Source organism: Bombyx mori, chromosome 2 (assembly GCF_030269925.1).
Source record: "Bombyx mori chromosome 2, ASM3026992v2".
Lineage (NCBI taxonomy): Eukaryota > Metazoa > Arthropoda > Insecta > Lepidoptera > Bombycidae > Bombyx > Bombyx mori.
Window position 1 is genome coordinate 1,591,403 of NC_085108.1, and position 27,584 is coordinate 1,618,986.

Sequence of the window (27,584 nt, forward strand, 5' to 3'; positions counted from 1 at the left end):
TTTAAGCCCCGTGAGCTCACCTACATGTTGAGCGAAGCTGAAATAGCCTCTCAAAGCTATCAGCACAGGTAGCAAAAAAAAAAGAAGTCAGTGTTTTAAAATAGCCCAGCCCCATTAAACAGAACCGTCTAACATGTGGCTCGTGGGTTTTTCTAAGAAGTCCACTGAAGTCTGTAAATAGCTCCATTTTACTGAGACAATATTTCATCTTATATCTTTATTCATTTAATTTCATCCCAATTAATTAATGTCTCAATTTAATCAACTTCATTTAATTTCGCTACGTACCTAATTATTTATAAAACAGAAAAAACAAAAGATAGGGCCGCATGGTACGACACCTTCGCCTTTCCCGTTTGAAAAATGGAACTATTATTACAAATATTTTGACATTCAGTGTACGTCATAAATAGGCTGCCGTAATATCCACAAAAATGTCTCTGGGAAAGTTTTTAGCCCTCGACAAGCTAAGCAATTTTTTTAACGTAATTCGTCAGAACGGTGGTATAAGAGCCTCGTTGTATAAACTATACAGGTAAGTCAATATTATGTAATTTTTTAAGGTTATGTTATGATACTGAATTTCTAATAAAACTTTAATTTTGCTATTCTGATCTACCTTAATACACAATTTGTTTTGTGGGCAGATTAAGAACATAAAATCATGTGCATGTGCATAATCATACCAGTATATGTATTAATGGGCAGTTTAATAGTTTGTGAAGTCACAATAATATTTTTTGTTGAGTTACTAAATTAAATCAGCTGTGTGACATCAAATGATGATTATCAGAAATACTAGCCTTTCTGGCGGGAAACAGTCACGCATTTCAGCTTGAAGGGAATCTTAGTCAAGTATTCTGTCCACTTTGTTATTGGACATCTCACAGACCATCAAATACGTTCTCTTCTAGAATTTTTCTCAGAGGTCACCAATCCTGCGTAATACGGTAACATGTGCATATTTTATTTGAAAATGTCTTAAATTTCAGGCAGGACGATGTAAAGGACGGTGTTCTAGTTGGAGAAGACAAATATGGTAACAAATACTATGAGAACCCACGTTTCTTTTACAGCAGGAACAGATGGGTCGAGTACTCGGACAAGTATTACTTGAACTATGATGGAAGTCAGGTGAGTTAAAGTGTATTATGATCCACATAAGCATTTTTGTTATGAGGTTGACATGAAAAGTATCCATGTCTGATTTAGCATAATTTTTATGACAAGTTTGCAGTCATTATCATTATTTTATTTTTATTTTATTTATTACGGAAACTAACATATTATATTACAAAAAACAAACATATTATATTTAGAAAATAGCTAAACAAAAACCAAACTAGTTTCCTCTGTCAATATCGCATATTAGTAGAAAGCATAAAAAATGGCAAAAAAAAGAAATATAAAATTTTAGTTCACCAAAAAAAAGAAGCAGCACAATACGCACACATATACATCCACCTCTATTTTATGTGTTTACATTTTATATATACATATGCATATTTTAAAACTTAATAATATACTAAATTCCTAAATTCACCCTATTTCTTATATTTACATTTGTATACCATCATTAATTAGTGTATGATATTTCCAGCCAGTTACATATAAAGTTTAATAGAATACTAGAGAAAAGTTGGTGTGCAATAGATGCATAGATATCCTTAGCGCCCATTGTGAGCAGAATCATAAGTCATATTAGAAATTGTATATTTTGTTAGTAATAGTAATTGTATTAGTAAATAGCTGACCTGGCAGACTTCGTAGTGCCTCGATCCATAAATAAAAGACCTAAACTTTTCTATAAAATAGACTTAAAACAAACAAAAGGAATCCGTCCGACGGGGGACACATCAAAAGAAAAACAAAATTGTTATTTTTATTTAATTCCGAGCATTTTCATATTTATCTACCTTTTAAACCTTTTCTGGACTTCCACAAATAATTCAAGACCAAAATTAGCCAAATCAGTCCAGCCGTTCTCGAGTTTTAGGGAGACTAACGAACAGCAATTAATTTTTATATATACTTAGTCTGGCCATAAATACTGTTACAATTAAAAATAAACACAATTAAAAAAACAATTCATTTTTATATATACAGTCAAAACCGTTTACTGCGACATCGTTTAATACAACATGCCGGTTATAATAACCTAGAACAAAGGTCCCGGCTGAATGCTATATGACCGCCTTATTAAAAACATTGCTTTATACGACATTGCTAATAACGACATACCTCATAAAACGACCACATTTAACTAATATTTCGGAGAATTAGATCTGTTAGAACGACCGGCTAAGCTGTATTGTTAACAATTTGAATAGGTATCCACATTTGTCTTCAATGGCTTTTAAAATCAGGAAAGAAAACAATAGGATTTAGTTTAGTGTAGGGTCTTTTATAATTCTTAGAAACAAAACACGTGCATGCGGTAGTCAAAGCCCACTTCTTCATATCTCTTCAGTTAGTTTGTTACTTATCTATACACAAGACGCACCAAAACTTTGTGGAGTTATTCGTGAAACTTTCAAAATGTCGCAAAGAAAAAGAAAACAAATTAATATTGAAGAAAAATCGCGTATTATGTAAATATATTTTTCCAATAATTCCCTATCGATTTGTTTGTACTTGCACGATACACATTAAACATCACCGGTTGTTACGACTATCGGTTTTTACGACTGAATATGAGCAGTCCCTTCGATGTCGTTATAACAGATTTTGACTGTATTTACATTTGTATACCATCATTAATTAGTGTATGATAGTTCCAGCCAGTTACATATAAAGTTTAATAGAATACTAGAGAAAAGTTGGTGTGCAATAGATGCATAGATATCCTTAGCGCCCATTGTGTGCAGAATCATAAGTCATATTAGAAATTGTATATTTTGTTAGTAATAGTAATTGTATTAGTAAATAGCTGACCTGGCAGACTTCGTAGTGCCTCGATCCATAAATAAAAGACCTAAATTTTTCTATAAAATAGACTTAAAACAAACAAAAGGAATCCGTCCGACGGGGACACATCAAAAGAAAAACAAAATTGTTATTTTTATTTAATTCCGAGCATTTTCATATTTATCAACCTTTGAACCTTTTCTGGACTTCCACAAATAATTCAAGACTAATTCAAGACCAATTCAAAATTAGCCAAATCAGTCCAGCCGTTCTAGAGTTTTAGCGAGACTAACGAACAGCAATTCATTTTTATATATACTTTGTCTGGCCATAAATACTGTTACAATTAAAAATAAACACAATTAAAAAACAATTCATATTTATATATAGATAGATAATAATGGTAATTGTTTCATTTTTAGGTTCCCGCTGAATGGTTTGGTTGGCTACACTACAAAACCGATTTGCCTCCGCATCAGGTATGTTTTAGTATGACAGTGTGAAGTGAGAGTAAATTGAGAAGTCAGTCCATTAGTAAAATAACTCAGACAATTAGTAACTGCATCTAAGCAGACATGTCGTCTTTCCGCATTAAAAGCGTACAATTTCCAAAAATATTTTTATTTTATTTTTATTGCCTTTGTAGGCAGACGAGCATACGGCCCACCTGATGGTAAGTGGTCACCGTCGCTCATGGACGTCAGCAATGCCAGTGGCAAAGCCAAGCCGCTGCCTACCATAAAGTACTCTCTGCAAGCCTCGTTTGCAGAAGGACATGTCATAGCGCTCGGAAAACACCGTGGAGGGGGGTTCATTCAAAACTGAGTTAATATGCGGAATCATTTGATATCACCAGTATTTTTCTCATAAATACTGTCAAAAGAGGGTAATTTAGTTTTAGGTTTTTTTTTAGTTTACCTATATTTTGACTACTATTAACAAAATGAAAAACATAATTTTATCTTACTTTAAAAGACAGTTAATGTAAGTGGTAAAAAATAAAAAATAAATGTTGTAAAGATGATTAATATTAAAAATATCACATGTTAGGTATACCTTTAAAACACTCCTGTAAAATAATTAAGTTTTGAGATTATACAGTTTTAATGCGAGAAGACGATGTGTAACAGTTGAAGCTAAGGTTATATTATAAAAAGTGAATCTTGGACCTCACGTCTCAAGATAGTATATAGCTCAACATAGCATTCATGTGATTTAGGTAACCGAGTAACCAGTAAGGTGATCATGATAGAAATAAAGTACTTTTACAAAGCCCAAAACAACAATGTACCCAGACTAGACGTTCTTGAATATTCAAAGCTTCATATGGGTCATATATATTCTACTCTTTCTTAGGGTTTTATTGCTTAAATGTTTGGAATAGCTGTTGGCGAAAACGCGGTCACTCACTTTGAGACATGACTTCTAAGCCTCAGTTTTATAGTAACATGATTGCCACACTCTTCAAATCAAAACGGATTACTGCTTCACACCAAAAATAGGTAGTGTGGCATAAATGACCCGTGGGGGCTCACAAGCTCCCTCTCATCGGTAAAAATAAGGTATCAGGAAATTTTTACTGGTGGTAGGACCTCTTGTGAGTCCGCGCGGGTAGGGACCACCGCCCTGCCTATTTCGGCCGTGAAGCAGTAATGCGTTTCGGTTTGAAGGGTGGGGTAGCCGTTGTAACTATACTGAGATATTAGAACTCATATCTCAAGGTGGGTGGCGCATTTAAGTTGTAGATGTTTATGGGCTCCAGTAACCCCAGGTGGGCTGTGAGCTCGTCCACCCATCTTAGCAATAAATTTTTTTTAATAACAGCTGTCCTATCATCCAAACTTGAATGATTTAGGCAGAAGTTGGACGGACTGTTGTCATTTCTTTTTGCGGTCTCATAAAATACCAGCACCAGAGATAAAAATTAAAGAGTAATACAAGAAGCCTTTGCGTGGTTAACATCGCCTTAGTTGGCATTGCTGACGTAGATTAGCTCTATACGCTGCTCTAATTAATTCAATATTCTTAAATGATTATCTCCAGGATCCGAGTCGTCCCCACTACAAGTGGATGGCGGACCACACCGAAAATCTTTCTGGCACGACCGCCCAATATGTGCCGTACAGTACGACCCGACCCAAAGTGGAAGCCTGGGAGCCGAAACGCAAAGACAGTGTTTAAAAATAAATTCACGCTAAAATTTATCTTGTAGAACACCTTTTTTTTGTAAATGTCAGCTGTCAAATACTGATATGTCAGTCAGTTTTTTTTTAAATGTTGCTATAATATTTATAAATGAAACTAAAGTAATTTGTACATGTTAGTTTTTAAGTAGAAAGTTGAATAAATATTTGAAATTCGTTAAAAATGTTTACTTTATCATGGAACGCTTAGTTGGGACAAAGTTTACCGACATTGTTTCACGGGATCAAGTTCAGTCCCGGCCAGACTTGTTGTTGTACCTGTCTCGTATGCTTTTTTTTTAGTCCCTATAGGCAGACGAGCATACGGCCCACCTGATGGTGAGTGGTTACCGTCGCTCATGGACTTCAGCAATGCCAGGGGCAGAGCCAAGCCGCTGCCTACCGTTTAATACCCTCCAAAAGCCTCGTTTGAAGAAAGACATGTCATAGCGCTTTGGAAACACCGTGGAGGGGAAGTTCATTCCAAAGCCGGATGGTACACGGCAAAAAAGATCTCTGGAAACGCACTGTGGATGAACGCCAGTGGCTCCAGATAGTATGGATGAACTCTACTCCGGTGGCGGGCGATGCGATGATGAAAACGAGATGATGGTATCATCTCAAACAATCACTGCGATTCAATTATTGGATGATGGAGCCGCAGAGCGTTTATTTAGTTTTATTGTCAGTGTTACTAACATAATCAACACAAATGCACTTATCATTCATATTACCCTGTTCTCGAGAGCACTACACCATCATAAATAATTCTATGTAGCTCTATACTCATCCCGAGCTTGTCTCGTATGCAATTAGATAAATCCGGCCTTCACCTAAACGGAACCATTGACGAAATAAAAAAAAAGTGACTACGAAAATTACATTAAAATTAATTATATAATTTAATAAATAATGTTTGGATCTAGGACAAATGCCTCCAGCTCTTATCATTCTCTGTTTTTTGCCACATTGGTCCAGTCGGTAGCTATTGAGTTTTTTTTTCTCCTACCTAACCTGATAGCCTTGAGAGGCTATGTCAGCGTCGCCTTAACTAGTAGGTGAGCTCACGGGGCTCAAACCTGATGACGATGCTAACAGAGCCGTGCTTCGCAGAATCTACCACCGGATCGGAAACGCGACCCTCTGAGAAGATCTGGTTTGAGCCCCGTGAGCTCACCTACACACGTTAGGGTGAAGCTGAAATAGTCTCTCAAGCCTATCAGCATAGGTAGGAAAAAAAAGCTACGGTTAGTGTTAGCAAACTCAGATTGAGCCAGCCCCCTGAGCTCACCTACCAGTCGGTGAAACTAGAATAGCCTCTTGAGATTACCAGCGGCTTAGTAGGAAAAAATCGCAAACATAACTTGAAAATGTCATTTTGGGCGATCAAGACATCTTTTTTATTGATTAGATGGGTGGACGAGCTCACAGCCCACAGTGTTAAGTGGTTACTGGAGCCCATAGACATCTACAACTTAAAATCGCCTCCCGCCTTGAAATATAAGTTCTAAGGTCTCAAGTATAGTTACAACGGCTGCCCCACCTTAAAAACTGCTTCACGGCAGAAATAGGTGGGGTGGTGGTACCTGCCCGTGCGGACTCACAAGAGGTCGTACCACCAGTAAACCACATCTATCACAAAGATCTTGTGTTCCATGAAAATCTGTCCCACAAATATAATCCACATTTTAGTATGCAATTTAAAAAACCGTATAAGTGCAAGGTCGTTTCTTATGTAATGCATATTGCATGCAAATTACCAACATACAGACCATTCACTTTTCCCAATTTCACGTGTGGAACTTTTAAAATGTTATAACAGAACTTTCTAGTTTTATTCTTTAAAAGGGTCCAACATATTGTATTGGGCTTTTGGGCGTATGTTCTATTATTCCGAACAAAATTATATTTATTTACGTTAATAAACATAATTAAGCAACTCTAATAAATAATAGTTTAAAAAAACAAACAAGTTTAAAAATACGCTTTTATAGAAAATCCAACTAAAAAATTTAAAATAAATATTAATAAATTTGAATTAAAAGTAGTGTAAGAAAAATGATTTTATTGTAAACAAAAGTGTGGGGTGCATGGTATCAGTTATAAATATTTTATGAACAGTTATGAGTAGAAGGGCTAGGTATTTTGATAATATCCTGAAAAGCACCTAACGCTTTTTTACAATAAAATAATTTTTTCTTACACTATTTTTAATTCAAATTTATTAAAATTTATATTCTATTATATATTTATTATTTATTTTTCATTTTTAAATTGAATTACAAAATTTTCAGTTTTTTTTATTTCAATTTTTTTTTTTATTTTTAATTGTCATCGGTCCTTCATAAGTATACCAAATTTCGACTTAATCAGACGTTTCGAAGTGGGTCAAAATCATGTTCAAAGATTCCATTACAAACATACATGCGTCTGAAGCTAATAAAAGCGTATTAATAACAATTAAATAAATCAGTATTATTGAATTCTATAACCTATAACAAATCCATTGACATCTGCTTGTCCTATGATGTGTATACTGTGGAAAGTCAACTAGATCGAGCTCTCGGCGAATTCTCCGTGCTGTGTACGTGAATTCGGCACGCCGCGCCGGCTTGTTGTTACATAGGTAGGAAACCTGTTTTGCTTTACGGGGCTCGGCCAGTGGCTCTCAAATGTTAACGTAAAAAAATGTGGCAAAGAGAAAACGGAACATGTGTATGGTCCACGTAACAGACAGTGGCCGGTTATTGCGACTTTTTTTCCCAACCTATTCACCGATAGCCTATTTAAGATAGGTAGCAGTTACTCCTGCTACGTCCTGTTATAAGCGTGTACTGAACCCTAAGTGGATGACACAGCCCTCGGTCATACATTTCGGTATAGTTTCATGAGTTAAGTCACAAATAGCCCGCGTTTCAGGCAGTCTATTCTCAGCTCTCACGTCGATCGGTTGCTTAAGGGTCCCCTCCTCTTTGTAATATAATTATATATCAATAAACTTTATTCTAATCCAATACAATTTCTTTTTTAACACGATTTCGGAGAAGGACCCCACAACAGTCCGGAAGGGTCACCTACCCGTTCATGGGCTCAACATGAGAGACTGCTAACACTAGCCCTAGCAAGAGCTGTGTTAATATTCGGAGTTTGCAAGCTTATCTTGAAAATGTCGTAAGCGAGATTCAGGCATCTGTCAAATATCTTGTGTACTACGATAGCTACCGTCACAGATCTTTCGAAATTATATTCTCGTTAAAAATACCTTACTACTTAGTACATTTAAAAACAATCTAAGCTATTTCGGGGGTCCTGAAAGGTGGTTCAATAAGAATACTCTTTTGATATTCCGTGTCCAAGCGATAAATGAAATGTGTGTGTTCGTATTATCAGAAATCTAAAGCTATTACCGCGATACCGATGAAATTTGAATGTTGTCTGTAAATTATGACAGTTAATTAATGTCAACCTCCCCATTTATGCTCACCCACCCGCCACCAGCGAATAGGTAGGGGGAAAAAATTGGGCCGTTAGTCTACCGAGTAATTTACCTGCTCGGTGGAAGATCATCCCTATGTCGTTACCTCCCAAAGATCCATGTAGCTTTACGCAACCAGTCTGACTTAGATAATTATCTTAACAAGGTAAAAAAAAGAATTTTTTAAAGTGTAATTCCAATTTTACAACCACGCATCAACAGGATCAACAGTATATAATCTTGCTTCAGTCGCAGATGTAGCTAAAGTAACTCTTACGGTAATAATCTTGTTTGGTATATCTACTTACTACTAGTGTGTGATGTTTCAAATTTCGGAAGACCACGGAAGAAGATACTGTTCAAAGTTATATCATTAAGGTTTTATCATCATTATATTTGTCCTGTGATTGTTTCCAAAATATTAAAGTGTTGTCGAAACTTTCAGATCCTTTGTCCCTTACCAACTGCTCACAATCTATCTACAGCCAAAACGTATTCGAAGCATTGGACCAACAAAATTCAAAAACAACCTTACGCCTTAGACGTTAAAATAAAAAATTCAAAATTCGTTTCTGTGACTAAGATCACTCCTATTTAATCGATATAATTAAAGTAAAAATGATTTTAAATCTATACACATAAGAAACAATATTGTTTGCTTTGTAATGTTCCAAGTTGGCTCAAGTTTTTTTGCTGACCACAGGTAAAAATAACTTCGTAAGATTTTAACTTCAGTTCAGTTCGAGGACGCGTCCGCGCATAGACGCGTCCATTCACGCTTGTTTTAACAAAAGTTTGCATCAAAAACTTTTATTTGCTGAATGAAATAATACAAATAGTGATGACATTTTAGTGTTCAAGTGATTTAAAGTTGTGTTTCTTGTAAACAAAAAAACGTGCCATGATATATGTCGCGTGCAAAACGATCCCGTATCAAAAACTGGATTTTGTCATGATTTGGTGAGTTCACTATTACAGTGTCTACGCGTAATGATAAAATTTATGTTTGTAAAGAACAAAGAATGGTTTTGATAAAACTTGTTTCGGAAAACGCTAGACGTATGTTCGTTAATTTTTGTAAAAGTAAGCCGTTAGTTAGCTCTCGGGCTACGACAAGGATGTGTTGAATGTTGATCTCGTGATCTCTGGCTGTTGTATTGAGGCGAGATGTGAGAGAAAAAATGTGCGCGTCGTACCTATGTCGTACTTTCAATTGAAATATTTCGGTACCTATAGATAAATTTTAACGGCATTCCCATTTTGCAATTTGGCAATTGTTTACGGTAATATCAAAGAAAGAAAAAGTGGAGAAACTTTTCATGACTTCAATTGCGTATTACGGCAATATCTTTAAATTCGAAACTAATTTAGAATGTTAAAAAAGCCCTTATCTCACAATTAACGGTGTAACACACAAGCTAATTTTATAGGCTAGAAAATTTTAATAATCTTCTTCTCGATGTTAAGAGCAGTCGGATTACAATCTTAAGTGACGACAATGCAACTGGTCCTCTAGAATCATTAGATATGACTTCTCAAGGCATACATAGACCAGTCACTTAAGTGTGAAAGAGCAATTGTCTGAATTAGGGCACAAACAATTCATTTAAGATCCTTGTTAAGAACAATTCAAGATTCGTTACATTCAAATGTGATATTTGTTGCATTTGAAACACGAGATATTTTGTTTAATAGACATCATTTCATTCATGATCATAATGGTGGTTTTACTGGTGGTAGGACCTCTTGTGACTCCGCGCGGGTAGGTACCGCCACCCTGCCTATTTCTGCCGTGAAGCAGTAATGCGTTTCAGTTTGAAGGGCGGGGCAGCCGTTGTGACTATACTGAGACCTTAGAACTTGTGTCTCAAGGTGGGTGGCGCATTTACGTTGTAGATGTCTATGGGCTCCAGTAACCACTTAACACCAGGTGGGCTGTGAGCTCGTCCACCCATGTAGGCAATAAAAAAATAATGAAATAGGTACTATGATCTTTTACCAACGAAAACGTACAAACAAATTGGGTCCTCCAATCTATGCATAACATTCAGACTTTTTTTTTTAACTCTAGTAACACCGATCAGCTTACGGCCTTAAAGTTTTAATTGGCCATCGCAGTCCATGGACACCATAAATTTAGAAACTAACTCGAGTTTCAAAGGCGAAGCTTCAATTATTCCCTCCGACGTTTCTCCGGCTACTAAACTACCTACATATTTTTCTTTATTATTTGCTTATAGAAAACTCACACTTTGATGTCTATACTAATATTATAAAGAGGAAAGATTTGTTTGTTTGTTTGTTTCGAATAGGCTCCGAAACTACTGGACCGATTTGAAAAATTCTTTTTCCATTAGAAGCCGACATTGTCCCTGATGAACATAGGCTACTTTTTAAAAAAAAAAAATCTTTTATTTTTTTGGTTTCATGTGTGTTTTAATGTTTCCGAAGCGAAGCGAGGGCGGGTCGCTAGTATTATATATATGAGGTTATTCAAGCGTCAAGTTTAGTGGAATATAGCGCGTTTATTACGTTGATCTACGATGAAGTATAAACTATATTCATTTTAAAGTTTAACGACAATTTTTCGCGGGACACTCAAGAATGACTGACTCGGTGGTAGTTACCTGGTGTTAAGTGGTTACTGGAGCCCATAGACATCTACAACGTAAATGCGCCACCCACCTTGGTCTCAGTGTAGTTACAACGGTTGCCCCCACCCTTCAAACCGAAACGCATTACTGCTTCACGGCAGAAATAGGCAGGGTGGTGGTACCTACCCGTGCGGACTCACAAGACGTCCTACCACCAGTATTTTCGGAATACATTAGTTAAAATAACACATTTTTTGTCCGTTCAAACGTAAAAGAGTTATCTGTGTGCCCAGTGCGAGTTTATTAAGCTCTATCAAGGTAGCAGCGTCAAATCAGCAAAATTCAATATGAAATTATGCAAAATTTGTAGCTTTTTTGTTGCTATTTAGTTGCTAAAACAGCGATTTTGTTGCTTGAGCCGTTCGCGAAAAATCGCAATTACTGCTAACTTCATATAAAGCTAGCATAAAATTTCGATAAATCAATAAATATCGAATCAACTATTGAACCAAAATTTGTTGCTCATTTGTTGCTGCAAGTAAGCACTAACGAAAATTTTGATTCTTTAGGCCCATTTGAACATTGTTCAATGCAGCAACTAAGTCTTCTTTTAATTTTTTGTTTAGCAAGTCGAGTTCAAGCTAGCATGTGTTAAAAAAATCATTGCCAATTTAAAAAATACGTCAGGTCTTTTTTTTTTAATTTTCGTTAGTGCTTACTTGCAGCAACAAATGAGCAACAAATTTTGGTTCAATAGTTGATTCGATATTTATTTATTTATTTATTTATTTATTTATTTATGTACACACAGAAAACAAGACACAGTACAGAGTAATAGGAAAATTATGTACAAAGGCACTGCTTATTTCTTTGAGATTTATTGATTTATCAAAATTTTATGCTAAAAATTTTGCATAATTTCATATTGAATTTTGTTGATTTGACGCTGCTACCTTGATAGAGCCAGTTTATTAACGTTCTCGATAGCGTAAAAGTTAACTCAAATTTGTATGGAGTTGGAAAGTTTGCCGAAGTTTGCCGCTAGGGGCGCTGTTCCCACTGCGGTTAACTTTTACGCTATCGATAACATTAAAAATTCTCACTAAGCACATTGGTGTCCTAATCGCTACTAATGACACAGCCAAGACGCTGTCTAAGTCATTTAAGTCATGACCGCCATAAATGGATGGCGATAATCACATTGTGATATCTGTGAGCAGCAGCTACCACACAACATCAGGTGTGATGTGAGCTAGACCATGTATCAACTGCAAAACAAACCTGATCAAGTTTGTTTTGTCTTTATATATCTTAGTTTATCTTTATCTTTTTTTTCTTTATTGCCCGTGTAGGCAGACGAGCATACGGCCCACCTGATGGTGAGTGGTTACTGGATGGACTTCAGCATTGCCAGGGGCAGAGCTAAGCCGCTGTCTACCGTTAAGTACTCTCCAAAAGTCTCGTTTGAAGAAGGATATGTTACAGCGCTCGGGAAACACCGTGGAGGGGAGCTCATTCCAAAGCCGGATGGTACGTGGCAAAAAATATCTCTGGAAGCGCACTGTGGATGGACGCAGTGGCTCCAGGTAGTATGGATGAACTAGATCTAGTAGATAACTAGAACGATTAAATCCATCAAACAACGATTTTAAATTGGGTACAAGTGTAAAAATTAACAAACTTAAATTGACTGGCAGCCTGAAAATTACTTGAGTATATACAGCTCGGAGTGTAAGCGGCAACAGTAATTAGTGGCTCTTAAACGAAGGGTAATTGGAAAAAGTTTATCTCTGGTACTTGTAAAGTGTCTTATAGTATAATCACCGGTCACCGTCCTCGTCGAACCCGTCGCTTGGGACGAAGGGCTCGACGAGCGAACTAACCCATAGACACAGCCCACTGAGTTTCTCGCCGGATCTTCTCAGTGGGTCGCGTTTCCGATCCGGTCGTAGATTCTGCGAAGCACTGCTCTGGCTAGGGTCAGTGTTAGCAACTCTTCGGTTGAGCCCCGCGAGCTCACCTATAAACGTTAGGGCGAAGCTGAAATAGCCTCTCAAGGATATCAGCATAGGTAGGGAAAAAAAAAGTATAATCAGCGTCTGTATTCTGATAATTTTAAGGCTTGATGTAAGTAATAGCCCTACTAGGAATCAGTATATCAGAGGAAGTGAGAAAGTAGCCAGCTGATTGACAGATTAAAGAGCGGATGGTTGACGTGGTATGGACATGTGATGCGTAGAGAGAAGATGCATGTGACTAGGAGATGTATAGAAATGGTAGTGCAAGGTAGAGGGGGAAGAGGTCGGCCGAAGAAGACATGGATGGAGTGTGTGAATGACGATATGAGACAGAGAGGAGTGAGTGTTGAGATGACGGCTGATAGAAGAGAATGGAATAGAAAAATTCGCTGTGCCAACCCTACTTAGGGGGTAAGGTGGAGACAAATACGTAATAGCCCTACTCTGACCGGGTTTTGACCCCGGGCGTAGGGTGAAAAAGTGCAGGAGAGTCTTTTAGTGGGTAGGATCCTAAATTCCATCCCTTGGGCTCGTGGTCTGCTCCCAACATCTGCGGACTGTCCAGACCCACATGCCTCGCGCGCGCCCTAGACCCTGGGATCAGGAGGTACGGTCCCCGACCCAAAAAAAACGTAATTACTCAGTTGTCTTATCATAAACAGCCGATTAGTCAGTGGAAGCTTCACGATTGCCTTTCAAAGCTTTGTTTTGAATATTAGAAATCAAATTCACATATATAAAATAGTATATTTGTCGTGACGACTTTTAGTAATATTAAGACGGTGGTTTTGATTATTATTTTAAATGATGAAATGTTGTTTTGATAAATATCACAAAATGAAGGGTAGACTCCGTAACGCCACAGTATAAAATGGCGGTACGTGGACAGAGTCATGGCACGTCATCTCGGATCCTCCCGATCCACTAACGGTGCTTTTAGGTACTTCAAGCACCGGTCACCGTTCTCGTCGAACCCGTCGCTTGCGACGAAGGGCTCGACGAGTAAATTAACTCTCAGACACAGCCCACTGAGTTTCTCGCCGGATCTTCTCAGTGGGTCGCGTTTCCGATCCGGTGGTAGATTCTGCGAAGCACGGCTCTTGCTAGGGTTCGTGTTAGCAACGTCACCAGGTTTGAGCCCCATGAGCTCACCTACTAAAGTTAGGGTTACGCTGACATAGCTCCTAGGGCTATCAGCTTAGGTAGGAAAAAAAAAAAAAAGAGTCATGGCATTCCGTGTCAGACAGTCATTCCGTCCGTCTCAGTCAGTGAGTCTCTGACAGTCAGTCAGTCAGTCAGTCGGTCTATCGGTATGTGCAACGAAACTGTCGGTTTATCCTGTCATTGTGAAAGTTGTGTGTGTTGAGTTTCAATAATTATTATTCAAAAGGTTTTATTGACTTTTTATAAACTGAGTTCAACCAAATACGAGTGATGACGGAAACTACCGCTTAGCCATCCCTGGCGCCGCCGCCGACATATTTATATACATAAATAATAGTATATTCATGTATATAAATATACGATTATTTAGTTTGATGTATGTCGTTTTTCGTTTACCTCGTGGAAGCCGGTTATTGCTGTTTTGTAAAACGATCCGCATACACCCGATCTTTATTTGTTTGTTTTTATTGCCTAATTGGAAAGACGAGATCTCGACGATTCACCATTGAACCATTGAGTTTAATATTGTGTAATGAACATCAAAGGCACAAATAGAAGCGGAGAGCGAGACGAATCGATCGTTCGTTGCCATCACGATTGCGATACGGGGATTACAGATGTTAAGTCGATAAAAAAATTATCGACTTATGTGCAACCCTATTTAGTTTTTATTTTTTTATTGCTTAGATGGGTGGACGAGCTCGCAGTCCACCGGTGTAAAGTGGTTACTGGAGCCGATAGACATCTACAACGCAAATGCTGCCTTGAGATATAAGTTCTAAGATCTCAAGTATAGTCACAACGGCTGCCCCACCCTTCAAACCGAAACGCATTACTTACTGCTTCACGGCAGAAATAGGCAAGGGGGTGGTACTTACCCGCGCGGACTCACAAGAGGTCCTACCACCAGTAATTACGCAAATTATAATGTTGCGGGTGTAATTTTTTTTTTTTAGATGTTCTAATATTGAAGACTTTAAAAATCAAAGCAGTTTTTAAACTAAACTCATTGTATTTTTTTTTTATTTTTTTATTGCTTAGGTGGATGGACGAGCTCTCAGCCCACCTGATGTTAAGTGGTTACTGGTGCCCATAGACATCTACAACGTAAATGCGCCACCCACCTCGAGATATAAGTTCTAAGGTCTCAGTATAATTACGACGGCTACCCCACCCTTCGAACCGAAACGCATTACTGCTTCACGGCGGAAATAGGCGGGGTGGTGGTACCTACCCGTGCGGACTCCCAAGAGGTCCTACCACCAGTGATTACGCAAATTATAATTTTGCGGGTTTGATTTTTATTACACGATGTTATTCCTTCACCGTGGAAGTCAATCGTGAACATTTGTTGAGTACGTATTTCATTAGAAAAATTGGTACCCGCCTGCGGGATTCGAACACCGGTGCATCGCTTCATACGAATGCACCGGACGTCTTATCCTTTAGGCCACGACGACTTCAGCTTTTATACGCGGCTTTTGTATCTTGAGACAAAGTCCCAAATGTCTCTAGTGGCTTTCTGATCTTTCGATCCGCGTGTATGATTGCTTTCTGGAACTTAATTAATAATTACTGGTGGTAGGACTTCTTGAGAGTCCGCGCGGGTAGGTATCACCACCCTGCCTATTTCTGCCGTGAAACAGTAATGCGTTTCGGTTTAAAGGGTGGGGCAGCCGTTATACTGAGACCTTAGAAACATATATCTCAAGGCAGCATTTGCGTTGTAGATGTCTATCGGCTCCAGTAACCACTTTACACCGGTGGACTGCGAGCTCGTCCACCCACCTAAGCAATAAAAATAATAATATCAGTATCTTCAGATTGGTCTTTTCCAGAGCCTACTAGAGATTCCGGCGCCTTAGTAACAGATATCGATTTAATTACTTCAGTGCGCCGCATAGGGCACCGGTGACCTACAGTGCAGCCGAAGGATTAATCATTTTAATTGTCCCGAACATTCCGAGCGTGAGAATAAAACCTAATATTTATACGAAAGTAATGTGCCAAAATGACGCTTTGTTTTCGTGAAAGCGTAATAATTCTCCCACGGCTCTGTAATTGTATGTATTTAAGATTGACTGACCCGTTCAGGGTTGACAGAAAGCATCTAAAAATAGTTTTCGTTATTACAGGCACTAGTTCAATGTGAATTCAGTCTTTCGAATGTATTTCTCTTTTTTTTCTCTAGCTTATCCCACTAGGTAGGGTCGGCACAGCTAATTTTTCATGTCAGGTATCAAGGTTGGACAAAGGTAATTTAATAATAAGACAAATTCTGTTCATTGTTGGTATATACACGATCGTAAAAAAAAATTAACTTCAATAACAAAGTTTTTTTTTGTCCTACCTAAGCTGAGAGCCTTGAGAGGCTGTTTCAGCGTAACCTTGTAACTAGTAGGTGAGCTTACGGGGCTCAAACCTGATGACGTTGCTAACACGAACCCTAGCAAGTGTCGTGCTTCGCAGAATCTACCACCGGATCGGAAACGCGACCCACTGAGAAGATCCGGCGAGAAACTCAGTGGGCTGTGTCTGAGGGTTAATTTACTCGTCGAGCAAGCGACGGGTTCGACGAGAACGATGACCAGTGCTTGAGGTACCTAAAAGCACCGTTAGTGGATCGGGAGGATTCGAAATGACGTGTTTGGGGCGACGTCGACTGCTTTCCATTCTGTCCGCAGGATCGGGAATGTAGTTACCGGCGGCCACGATGAGAGGGTTCTCATGTCGTGCCGCTCTATCGAAGTGGAACAAAGAGTTTATTTAGTTTATTTATTATGGTTTTTTTTTAGTCTACCGAAAATAGGGTGTTTCCAAACTTTTGAACGGTAGTGTACCTACTCAACAAATGTTCACGAAATCCTTCTGTGATGAAGGAATAACATCTACACACATCAAACCCTCAAAAACTAGTTTGCGTGATTAACGTGTGATGTCACAAGAAAGATGGCTTGCAGCAGTATCATTCCTCTCGAGCAGCTACGGACGTTCCTGGCTGAGCCTTTGCTCGCCCACCCGTCCTGGTGAAACTGGAAAGGCCTCCGAGCCACAAGTAATCCTTGAATTCTAAAAAAAAAAAAGCTACGGACGTCACTTTCACATGGAATTCTTCTGTAGGTTTTATGTCAGTTTTGTGTACGAATTAGTGAACTTGCGGCGGTAGCTATCATAGAATATAATTGATATTTGATAGATGCCCGAATCTCGCTTACGACATTTTCATGATTAGCTTGCATTGCAAGAGCAATTTCACCCGCTCGATGAAAGATCTTCTCTTTGTCGTAAACTACCCAAACCATTGTTAACCAAATGAATTACATCTCAACAATCCTTGCCGATAAACGATTAACAGATATCTTGAGAATGGTGTGTAGGATTTCAGAAGGAACATTTTTTATATTGATGTAGATCGTGGACTTTTTGGCGGGAACGCGAGGAGTGAAGTTGTGTGATTTGTTTTATTTTGTCTATATAGTGTTTCTTCAGGTTTAAATGTGTAATAACGGTGGTTTATTAACTGTTTAGTATCTTTGAAAGTGCACAAATGTGGGAAAATCAAACAAAGCCGTTGAACGTACTTCTCGGGATCCTCCAAAGAGTCCACTGAAAAAGTCTCAGTCAATGACCACCATTTTACTGAGATTATATTCATCTCATTTCATTTCACTTCATACTATCATTTTTCATATAAATAAGGATATAAATTAAAATAAGATTGACCTAAGTAAAGGTCTTAGTTACCAAGTCATAAAATACCTTAAAAATAAAAATGATGTAGACCGCTATAAGAGCTCTCGATCTACATGTGTTTATGTGACATGGCATGATTTGCGGCAGATTTATGTAGGTTGGTGGGATACGGGCACTCCGAGGACGTTGCTGCTAGCCACCAGGTGAATAAATCTCTTAGTCTCTTTTAGGGACACCCATGTAAAGAGTTTGGGTGGCGTTATTCTAGGCCACCAGACAAACGAACCGGTATTGTTGCGAAGAAAGTGTCTCTTTGTTCAGATACCCTCGATCCCAGCTCTCGGGGTAGTTCTGACCGCGCTATTGACTACGCACAGACGCTGCTTTACCCTCACCTATTCGCTGGTAGCCTAAGGGGCTGTTTCAGCTACGACGGGACGGGTAGGTGAGCTCACGGGCTCAACCTGAGAGAATTTACTAACAGTAACCCTAGCAAGAGCAGTGCTTCGCTGAATCCACCATAGTATTGGAATCGCGAATCCACTGAGAAGATCAGACGAGAAACTCAGTGCTCGAACCCCACTATTAGACGCCGCCAGCCCTAACGCAGTCTAGTTACGTTTTCGGTGTCAGAGGTTAGTGAAAGTATGTTCTCTTGGCTGTGAGCTCTGGTTTGATAAGAGCACCTCCGCGATTTGTCTTTTTCGCGATGCGCAGTATTGCATTTAGTTTTGATTCTGTTCTTTATAAAACACTTCTGCAGTAAACTATAGTCTTTGCCTAAAACCCTTCTGCACTAAACACGTCTATGGTCTTATTCTCTTTCAATGTCTCCTTTCGTTCCTTTGAAAATTAAGGAACCACACGCAACTCCTGAATCCGTAGACGTAGTACGGTCTCAACATGCTGTTATTAGCAGTTAGTATGTGACGGGATTTTTGAATGTCTTTTCACCGACTTTAAAATGTCAGATTAATTTGATATCTTATTTTTAATTTTTGGGTTTGAGGTATTACTGATGGCCCGGAGGTCTTTCCGTTTTCACTGGGACGGGTGGGCGAGCATGGGCTCAGCCAGGAGGGTTGGGATTTGAAACATATGGATCAAAGACCGATGACGACACAATAATTTTATAACTTTGTTCTAATATGCTGATAATTATCAACAGCATAAAAAATAGATGGAATTAATTAATGGTTAGTTCGGTTTTCTATTTAAGTGTGTTATTTTGGTAATGAAAGTAAATTTGTTTTTGCTAGGGTCGTCAAAGCCGTAAAGAAATCCCATCCAAGATCCCATATTTTTTTTAGAAACCGCAAGAATCAAGTACCGATTGCAACGATCCATAGATTCCTTTCTTATCCATTACTGCTGAATTACATTTTTTTAGTTAGTAAACTAGCTCACAGAACATTTTGCACAGCGGAGCTCATGGAAATCACACCGTGAATGTCCCAATCTTACTGGAGACAGTCTCAATTGTAAAATGGTTGTTGATTTCTTTTTCAAATAAGGCCGCTGTACCTACCCGTGCTGGTTCAAAATGCGTTCTACCGGTAACCCAAATTAGCTAAATAGGTTAGCTAATCCCACCCCTCCTGGCTGAGTCTGTGCTTGCCTACCTGTCCTGGTGAAAGTGGAAAGGCCTCCGCGCCACCAGTAATCGCTCAGTTCTCAAAAAAAAACTTCGGTTTCTTTCCTTTTAAAAATAAATAAATATTTTACTAACAATCACGCCATGTTAACTGGTCCCGTGATAAGTTCGTAAAGAACTTGTGTTACAGGTACCAGCTAACGGATATAAATATAAGATTTTCATTATACACATTGTTTCGAACTGCTCTGGGGTAGACCGGTGATGTATAAAATAAAAGAGTGGACTGTATTATTTGGTAAGTTTATAAAAAGAGTAAAACAAGATAAACAAGTAAGTGTCGCGTGCGGCGTTTCTGCACGAAGTGACGAACGATACTTCAACCCGCGCCGCTGTCCTCCTCCCGGCGCCCGCGCCGCGCGATCGTCGATGTCCGTGCATCGACAGACTGCCCGGGTTGAAGTATATATGGGTACTTCAATGAAGAGGGAGGGGGCAGATGGAGTTGAAGCCTCGCACCACGGTCCCCGTCCTCGTCTTGACCTCTGCGACCCGTGTGATGCCGTCGCTGCCCGGATACGTCTTGGTAATGCGGCCCAAAGGCCACAACAGAGCCGGTAGCGTCCTGTCCTTCACAAGGACTAGCGTCCCTGGTATCAAGCTCCCTGTAGAGGTGGACCATTTAGATTTCTGCTGCAGCAGAGAAATGTATTCATTAATAAAGCGCTTCCAAAAATGCTGCCTGATGAGTTCCACTCGTTGGTAGCGCTCCAAGCGCGTGATGTTGCCGTCGGTAATCTGCGGGTGCGGAACTGACGTGAGCGGTCGTCCAATCAGAAAGTGAGCAGGAGTAAGGGCAGTTAAATCTAACGGATCAGAGGAAATAGGAGTAAGTGGACGGGAATTTAGAATGGCCTCAATTTGACATAAGCACGAAGACATTTCTTCATACGTGAGGTGAGTAAGACTGAGGAGTTTTTTGAGATGGCCTTTAGTGGCCTTAACCGCTGCTTCAGCCAGACCATTAAAATGAGGGGAATAAGGTGGAGAAAAATTAAAATCTATGCCTTCTTGAGACATGAATGACGCAATGTCTGAGTTTGAAAGGACGCCTTTGAGTTCGTTGCAAGCACCAACAAAATTTGTCCCATTGTCGGACCATATGCTGCGGGGCTTGCCTCGACGAGACACGAATCTTTTGAGAGCAGCTATGTACGCCTCCGATGACAATGCGGTGACGAGCTCGATATGAACAGCTTTTACTGCAAGGCACACAAAAATGCATAAGTATGATTTTACTAATTTACAGCCTCGCCCTTTACGATCAGCGATCAAAATTGGCCCAGCATAATCCACACTACAATTCAAGAAAGGAAATTGTAAATCAGTACGAGTTTTAGGTAATTGACCCATGATGGGTTGAACATTTTGTGCTCTATACCTAAAACATTTTAAGCAGTTTCTGACGACAGTCTTAGACAGATTTCTGCCTCCTAAGGGCCAGTAACTCTGGCGTATGTGAGTTAGTAAGAGCTGTGGTCCAGCATGTAAGAGATGCAAATGTTCAAAATGGAATATTAATTTAGTCAAAGCGTGTTTACTGCAAAGAACTATAGGGTGTTTTATATTAAAGTCATATGGGGAGTTGTCAAGCCTACCACCAACGCGTAAAATTGAATTACTATCTATAAATGGTGTTAATGAAATAAGACGACTGCTACGTGGTAGGGACTTCCCTAATTTCAATATAAAATATTCTTCGGGGAACATTTGAAGTTGAGCATTATGTATAATGAGATTTAATGAGATTTGTAGTTCTTCATTAGAAAGATTAGCTATATTTTTATTTGATTTGTTTTTAAAGTTATATATCGCTCTAAGTATGTAAGCAACTACTCTTTGTAAATAGCGTAAATTTGAATATTTAGTAATAAGATGATGAATTATGGAACTACCATGAGTTTTATTAGTATGAAGCGTATCGACATTACTACTAACTACATGACAAACTACGTCTGGTAGATCTTGTTTCATATTGGGTTTTTGTGGCCAATATTCTTGTGATTTAAATAGAGAAGACGGGCCCGACCACCACAGCGAACTGGTGCTGATAGCATCAGCCTTCAGCCCACGGGAAACAAGATCCGCCGGGTTGTCCTTCGACGGCACGTAGCTCCAAGTACAACCAATCGTACTCTCTTGAATTTCGTTGACTCTGTTGCGCACAAAAGGCTTAAGTCGATTAGGCGACGTCGACAACCACGCCAATACAATTGTGGAATCGCACCAGAAATAAACGTTGTCTATAGGCATGGTTAGAGAGTCACGAACTTTGGTACACAGTCTTGTAGCTGCTAACGCTCCGCAAAGCTCAAGTCGCGGTATTGTGGTGGGCTTAATAGGAGCTAGGCGACTTTTTGAAGCCAAAAGTCGTACGCAAATAGAACCTGAAGCTTTAATTGAACGGATATAAAGACACGCACCGTAAACCTTCTCTGAAGCGTCGCAAAAGACATGAATTTCGTTATTTGTTGAATCACTACATGAAATAAATCTAGGTATCTTCAGCTGATTAAGAGAAGATAAAGTACTAGTAAAGGAAGACCAAAGATCCCTAAGTTCTTGAGACACTACGTCGTCCCAGTTGTACTTGTCGATCCAAAGTCGTTGCATGAGAATTTTTGCTTCGACAACGCACGGACTTACCAGGCCTAGTGGGTCGAAAATTTGACTTACAACCGACAACACGTGACGCTTTGTAATTTTACTACAGATGTCAATATTAATGGAAAAAGAAAGCATATCAACATTGCAACACCATTGCAAACCTAATGTTTTAGATGAAGTGTTGACGTCACTATTTAAGTCTAACATATTGTCAGTGGAAGCGTCGCCACGTTCTGACATTATTGCTGATAAGATACGAGAATCATTTGATTTAAATTTACGTAAATGAAATTGAGCTGATGACAAAGTATCAATCACGCCTTTACACAACTCAATAGTACCTGAGAGAGTGCTATTACCGCTTAAAAGATCGTCAACGTAAAAGTCGTGAATTATTGCATGTTTGACGTCTTCACTTACAGCTGACGAAGCCAGACTGGTCAGGCATTTCGTGGCTAAGTAAGGCGCTGATGCTGTTCCATAAGTCACCGTGTTTAAACAATATACTTTGAGGGGAGCATTGTGATTATCGCGGAAAACAATGCGCTGAAGAGATCGCTGCGAGGGGTTTACCTCTATAGATCGATACATTTTCTCAATGTCCCCTGAGATTACATATCTATGCTGACGAAAGCGTAGCAATATGGAAAGTAAGTCGTCTTGCACTACAGGACCAATCATTTGGATGTCGTTCAGTGAAACGCCGGAAGTTGTGATCGCAGATGCATCGAAGACCGTTCGCAGCTTTGTAGTTGTGCTGGACTCACGAATAATTCCATGATGAGGCATGAAATAACTGACTCCCTTGTCAGTAGATGACTCTGAAAAATTGCGAACTTCACTTTCCTTAGTCATATGCCCTAACTTTAGGTATCCATGCATGAAGTCTACGTAGCGCTGCTTGAAACCTAAATCACGCTGAAAGCGTCGCTCTAAGGATAAAAATTGACTTATAGCCATTTGAAGAGAGTCTCCTAATATTTGAGGATCCCTTTTTAATGGAATAGAAACTACAAAGCGGCCATCGTCGTTTCTATAAGTATTACGAAGAAAATGTTGCTCACATGCATTTTCTTCATTTGTGAGTGAGTGTTTTGATGGAACTGAATCGAGTTCCCAAAAACGTTCTATATTAAAATTGACGTCGTTTTTGACAAGACTACAGAAGTGAGATTGAGATTGAAGGCGTGGAGAATAAGCCACAAGACCTGAAACAATCCAACCTAATTTCGTTTCGTGAAGTGTAGGTTGATTCTTACCTAAATCGATGGTATTATGTAATAATACTTGCCAAAATATTTCAGCCCCTACAAGTATATCTACGACTGACGGAATGTTGAATGTAGGGTCAGCTAGATGTAGACCCGAAGGCAGAGGGACATGAGTTCTAGGTATGAAACGCGAAGGCAATACTTTTGTTACCTCAGGCAATATTAGACAACCTAAGTCGACTGTATAGTTACCGTAATAGGACTCGAGCGTGAGATTACAAGACTGTGTACTATAAGAGGTCTGATTGTTTATACCTGTGATTGTAGTGGAGCTAGTACCGTGTCGTGACAGCCCAAGCTTGGATGAAAAGGCGTCTGTGACAAAGTTGGCGGTACTACCGTTGTCCAGCAAAACTCGGGCGGGGTGCTTAGTGCCATCGGCACCACGCACTCTCACCATAGCTGTGGAAAGCAATATAAAAGAAGCTGTATTACTGTGTTCAAAATTGGCTGAAAAAGCAACATTATCAGCGCCTGGCATGGGGTTTGACGCTGCGCTACGCTCAGGCTCTGAATGTAAAAGGGTATTGTGTCGTGCTTTGCAGTACTTGCAATGGGATAGCTTGCACGTTCTATCAGTATGACCTAAGCGTAAGCAATTCATACAAACTTTAAAATTCTTTGCCTTTTCAATGCGCACCTCAGTAGGTAAGCTCCTGAATGTTTCACAGGTGTAAAGCAAGTGATTTTCATTACATAATGGACATTTCGAATGATTTGATTGAATTTGATTGCTATTAGATTGTATGATGTAATTTGTAGATTTTTTATTGTAATTATTGTTATTTGTTTCTTTAGATTTAAGGTTGATTTTACTATTTTCTTCTATTTTTTCAAGCAGGTTAATTTGATTTTCAATAAAAAAAATAAATTGATTTAAAGTAGGGGGCTCTGAAAGTTTGTTACGATGCTCCTCCCAGTATCGGCTTGTGCTGCTGTCTAGTTTCTGTGAGATCATAAAGATGATTAATGTGTCCCAATGTTCAGTTGGCTGCTTTAAAGTTTTTAATGCCCTAATATTTTTATTTGTGACATCAATAAGGTAGCGCAAGCTTTTACTGGACTCTTTGGAGCACGGTGCAACACTAAACAACGCTTGAACGTGGTTGTGTATTAACAGCTGGTCCTTGTCGTACCGCTGACATAGCAAGTCCCAAGCGTTATTGTAATTTTCACTGGTAAAATCTATATTTTTAATAACTAAAGCCGCGCTGCCGCGTAAACAGGACCGAAGGTAATGAAATCTCATAATATCATCATTACATTTATTATTATGGATGAGGGAAATGTAGGTATCTTTGAATTCGAGCCAACCCTGAACGCTACCATCAAAATGTGGCAAATCAATTTTGGGCAATCGAACATTTGTGTGTACCCTACCTGAACCTTCTGAGTTGGTAGTTGCTGAAAGCAGGCTTCGCGCCAGTGCCACCGTAGGATGGTATTGGTCCTCGAACTCACACCGGGATTTAAAGTCGTCATCGGGTGCGTCCAACAACGTCTCGATCTCCGTCTGTAACTTGTCGAAGTCGTTGTATAAACACTGAATACGCTCATAACGTCCTTCCAACTCAAAACGTTGTAAGTCGGTCAAGCTAGAAAAACTACTAAGAGGTTTAATATAATTTCTGAAAATAGTAAGTTTGGCTTTAATTGCACCTCGTCGCTTAATAAGAGTATCTAAATCCTCAGAATGTTGGCTCATAATGTATTATAATAAGCAAAATAAACAGAAATAATAAGAATAGTTAAATAAGAATTAAAGAATAACAATGAATTTTGATTGTAAGATGAGGGTAGTTTTTATTTTGGCAAATTGAGGCGAAAATTAGGTAAAAAATTGAATGCGCTAAACGGCAAAAATATGAAGGAATAAAGGTTGTCTGATTGGAACGAACTCACTCAGGTATGCAATCCGTCCAATATTCCGAAGTCCAATATTCACGACTCCTTGCAGCTTCAACGTAGTGAACAGTAAAACGTCCGTTCGTTTTTAAATGGCCAACCAACGCCGACAGTTTGTTGTACAGGTTTTATTCCGGTGAGTTTTAAGCTGACAAAACTAAAGGACCATGTCTCGAACTGCTCTGGGGTAGACCGGTGATGTATAAAATAAAAGAGTGGACTGTATTATTTGGTAAGTTTATAAAAAGAGTAAAACAAGATAAACAAGTAAGTGTCGCGTGCGGCGTTGCTGCACGAAGTGACGAACGATACTTCAACCCGCGCCGCTGTCCTCCTCCCGGCGCCCGCGCCGCGCGATCGTCGATGTCCGTGCATCGACACACATACATATATTTAATATACATCCATAACCCTGGAAAAGACATTTATATTTATCATACAAATATCTTCCCTTGGCGGGATTCGAACCCGCGACCCCCTTGTGTAGTGACCATGTCACTTACCACTACACCAGACTGCCGTTACGGTTCGAAGACTCGGGTGATTCTTGGTATTTATTGTTTAAGTCATTGTTTGACACAAGAACAGTTATTATAAAACTAGCTTTAGCCCGCGACTCCGTCCGCGTGGAATAGTTACTTTGGCGTAACGCTAAATTTTACCCTCACTTCATTTGCGTAGAAAGTGAAAATATTTTTGAATTATAGAATGTTAAAGAGTTATTTAGACCCCTATTTTGAAACATTATTTATTGGTGCTCCACTTGTAATGTGATGTTATATAGCCTATAGTCTTCCTCAATAAATGGGTTATTTAACACTGAAAGAAATCGGACCAATAGTTCCTGAGATTAACGCGTTCAAACAAAGTCTTCAGCTTTATAATATTAGTATATATGTGTACGTATTGCAAAGACAAGTATTTTAAAATCACCAAGGTTTTTTTTCTCACAATCATTACAAGAATTGCCCAGCACGAGAATTGGGTCCATCGCTTGAACGTCAAATTCGAACTTTAATGTTATCTATACTTCTATATCTATACTAATATTACAAAGAGGAAAGATTTGTTTGTTTGCATTGAATAGGCTCCGAAACTACTGAACCGATTTGAAAAATTCTTTCACTGTTTGGAAGCTACACTATTCCCGAGTGACATAAGGTATAATCTTTTTTGAAAAAAAAATAGGGATCCAAACTAAAACTCCAATAATATAACCCAAGGTGTAAAAAATTACCTAAAATATTCTTTACATCGCATCGCGTGCCTTGCGAAAACTATTGACGATAGAATAAAATAATGTACTACGACTTTGTAGAACACATTATTATTTACAAAAAGTACATATTTTATGTCTAACTATTACAGTTAAGCCGCAATAAGTGTTCGTTTATTTAAAACAATAAAACAATGTCAAATATCGTTGAAATTTTTGTTAAAGACCCGAGCGGAGCCGGAGCGGGCCGCATTCTAAATGTCATTTTTCTCTGAACAACTCCATTGACTACCCTGAGATTTTGCAATAGTTTAAAACGATCGTTCGATTTGTTTGGACAGTTTAATTCGTTCTAGCTCCAAACGACTAGTTCGTGGGATAAACGATTATAAGCGTAACCTATTGGCATGGTTTTTTTTTTCGACTTCATTCATTGGGCTAGCTCACGGTCGATCTGGATTCGACTTACACATTCATTGAAATAAGCCATCGTAAGAATTTCGGTTGGAAGATTTTGAAATAGTATAGATTTAGCTCACGGCTAAGTTTATGAGCGGTTATAATCCATTTAAAACGCGAATAACAAGCAAGCATTGACCACGGGAACCACCCAACTCTGACCGGGTTCTGACCCCGGGTCCGTGTCTTCACAAATTTTCCTACCTAAGCTGATGGCTTTGAGAGGCCATTTCAGCATAGCCTAACAAGTAGGTGAGCTCACGGGGCTCAAACCTGACGACGTTGCTAACACGAACCCTAGCAAGAGCAGTGCTTCGCAGAATACGGTAGGCAGCGGCTTGGCTCTGCCCCTGGCATTGCTGAAGTCCATGGGCGACGGTAACCACTCACCATCAGGTGGGCCGTATGCTCGTCTGCCTATAAGGGCAATAAAAAAAA

The 27,584-nt window shown here is 39.1% G+C and overlaps 3 protein-coding genes across 7 annotated transcripts in view; 2 read left to right on the forward strand and 1 right to left on the reverse strand.

The window, feature by feature from the left end:
* The first annotated feature begins 16 nt into the window (after window positions 1-16).
* Window positions 17-5,275, forward strand: LOC101739119 (probable NADH dehydrogenase [ubiquinone] 1 alpha subcomplex subunit 12). The gene is made up of 4 exons (XM_004924930.4): window positions 17-535; window positions 993-1,134; window positions 3,330-3,386; window positions 4,951-5,275. Exons 1-4 carry the CDS (start codon window positions 435-437, stop codon window positions 5,086-5,088), a joined length of 438 nt encoding a protein of 145 aa, XP_004924987.1. The 5' UTR covers window positions 17-434; the 3' UTR covers window positions 5,089-5,275.
* A 4,023-nt stretch (window positions 5,276-9,298) lies between these two features.
* LOC101744603 (uncharacterized) overlaps window positions 9,299-27,584 on the forward strand; it is a 64,076-nt gene continuing 45,790 nt past the window's right edge. For both annotated transcript variants that reach the window (XM_038015320.2, XM_038015322.2), the window contains exon 1: window positions 9,299-9,525. The gene's annotated coding sequence lies outside the window, so the exon portion shown is untranslated. The remainder of the gene's footprint in view (window positions 9,526-27,584) is intronic.
* On the reverse strand, window positions 19,916-25,737 carry LOC119628383 (uncharacterized). Of its 4 annotated transcripts, XM_038015338.2 has the most exons (3): window positions 24,947-25,325; window positions 23,906-23,968; window positions 19,916-20,890 (listed from the first exon to the last, which is right to left on the reverse strand). In XM_038015338.2, exons 1-3 carry the CDS (start codon window positions 25,269-25,271, stop codon window positions 20,106-20,108), a joined length of 1,173 nt encoding a protein of 390 aa, XP_037871266.1. In that variant the 5' UTR covers window positions 25,272-25,325; the 3' UTR covers window positions 19,916-20,105. The 4 variants fall into 4 exon arrangements, with proteins under 4 accessions (XP_037871266.1, XP_062528624.1, XP_062528631.1 ...); XM_062672640.1 differs by having other exon boundaries at window positions 19,916-23,968; window positions 24,947-25,737; XM_062672647.1 differs by having other exon boundaries at window positions 19,916-20,426; window positions 23,906-25,733.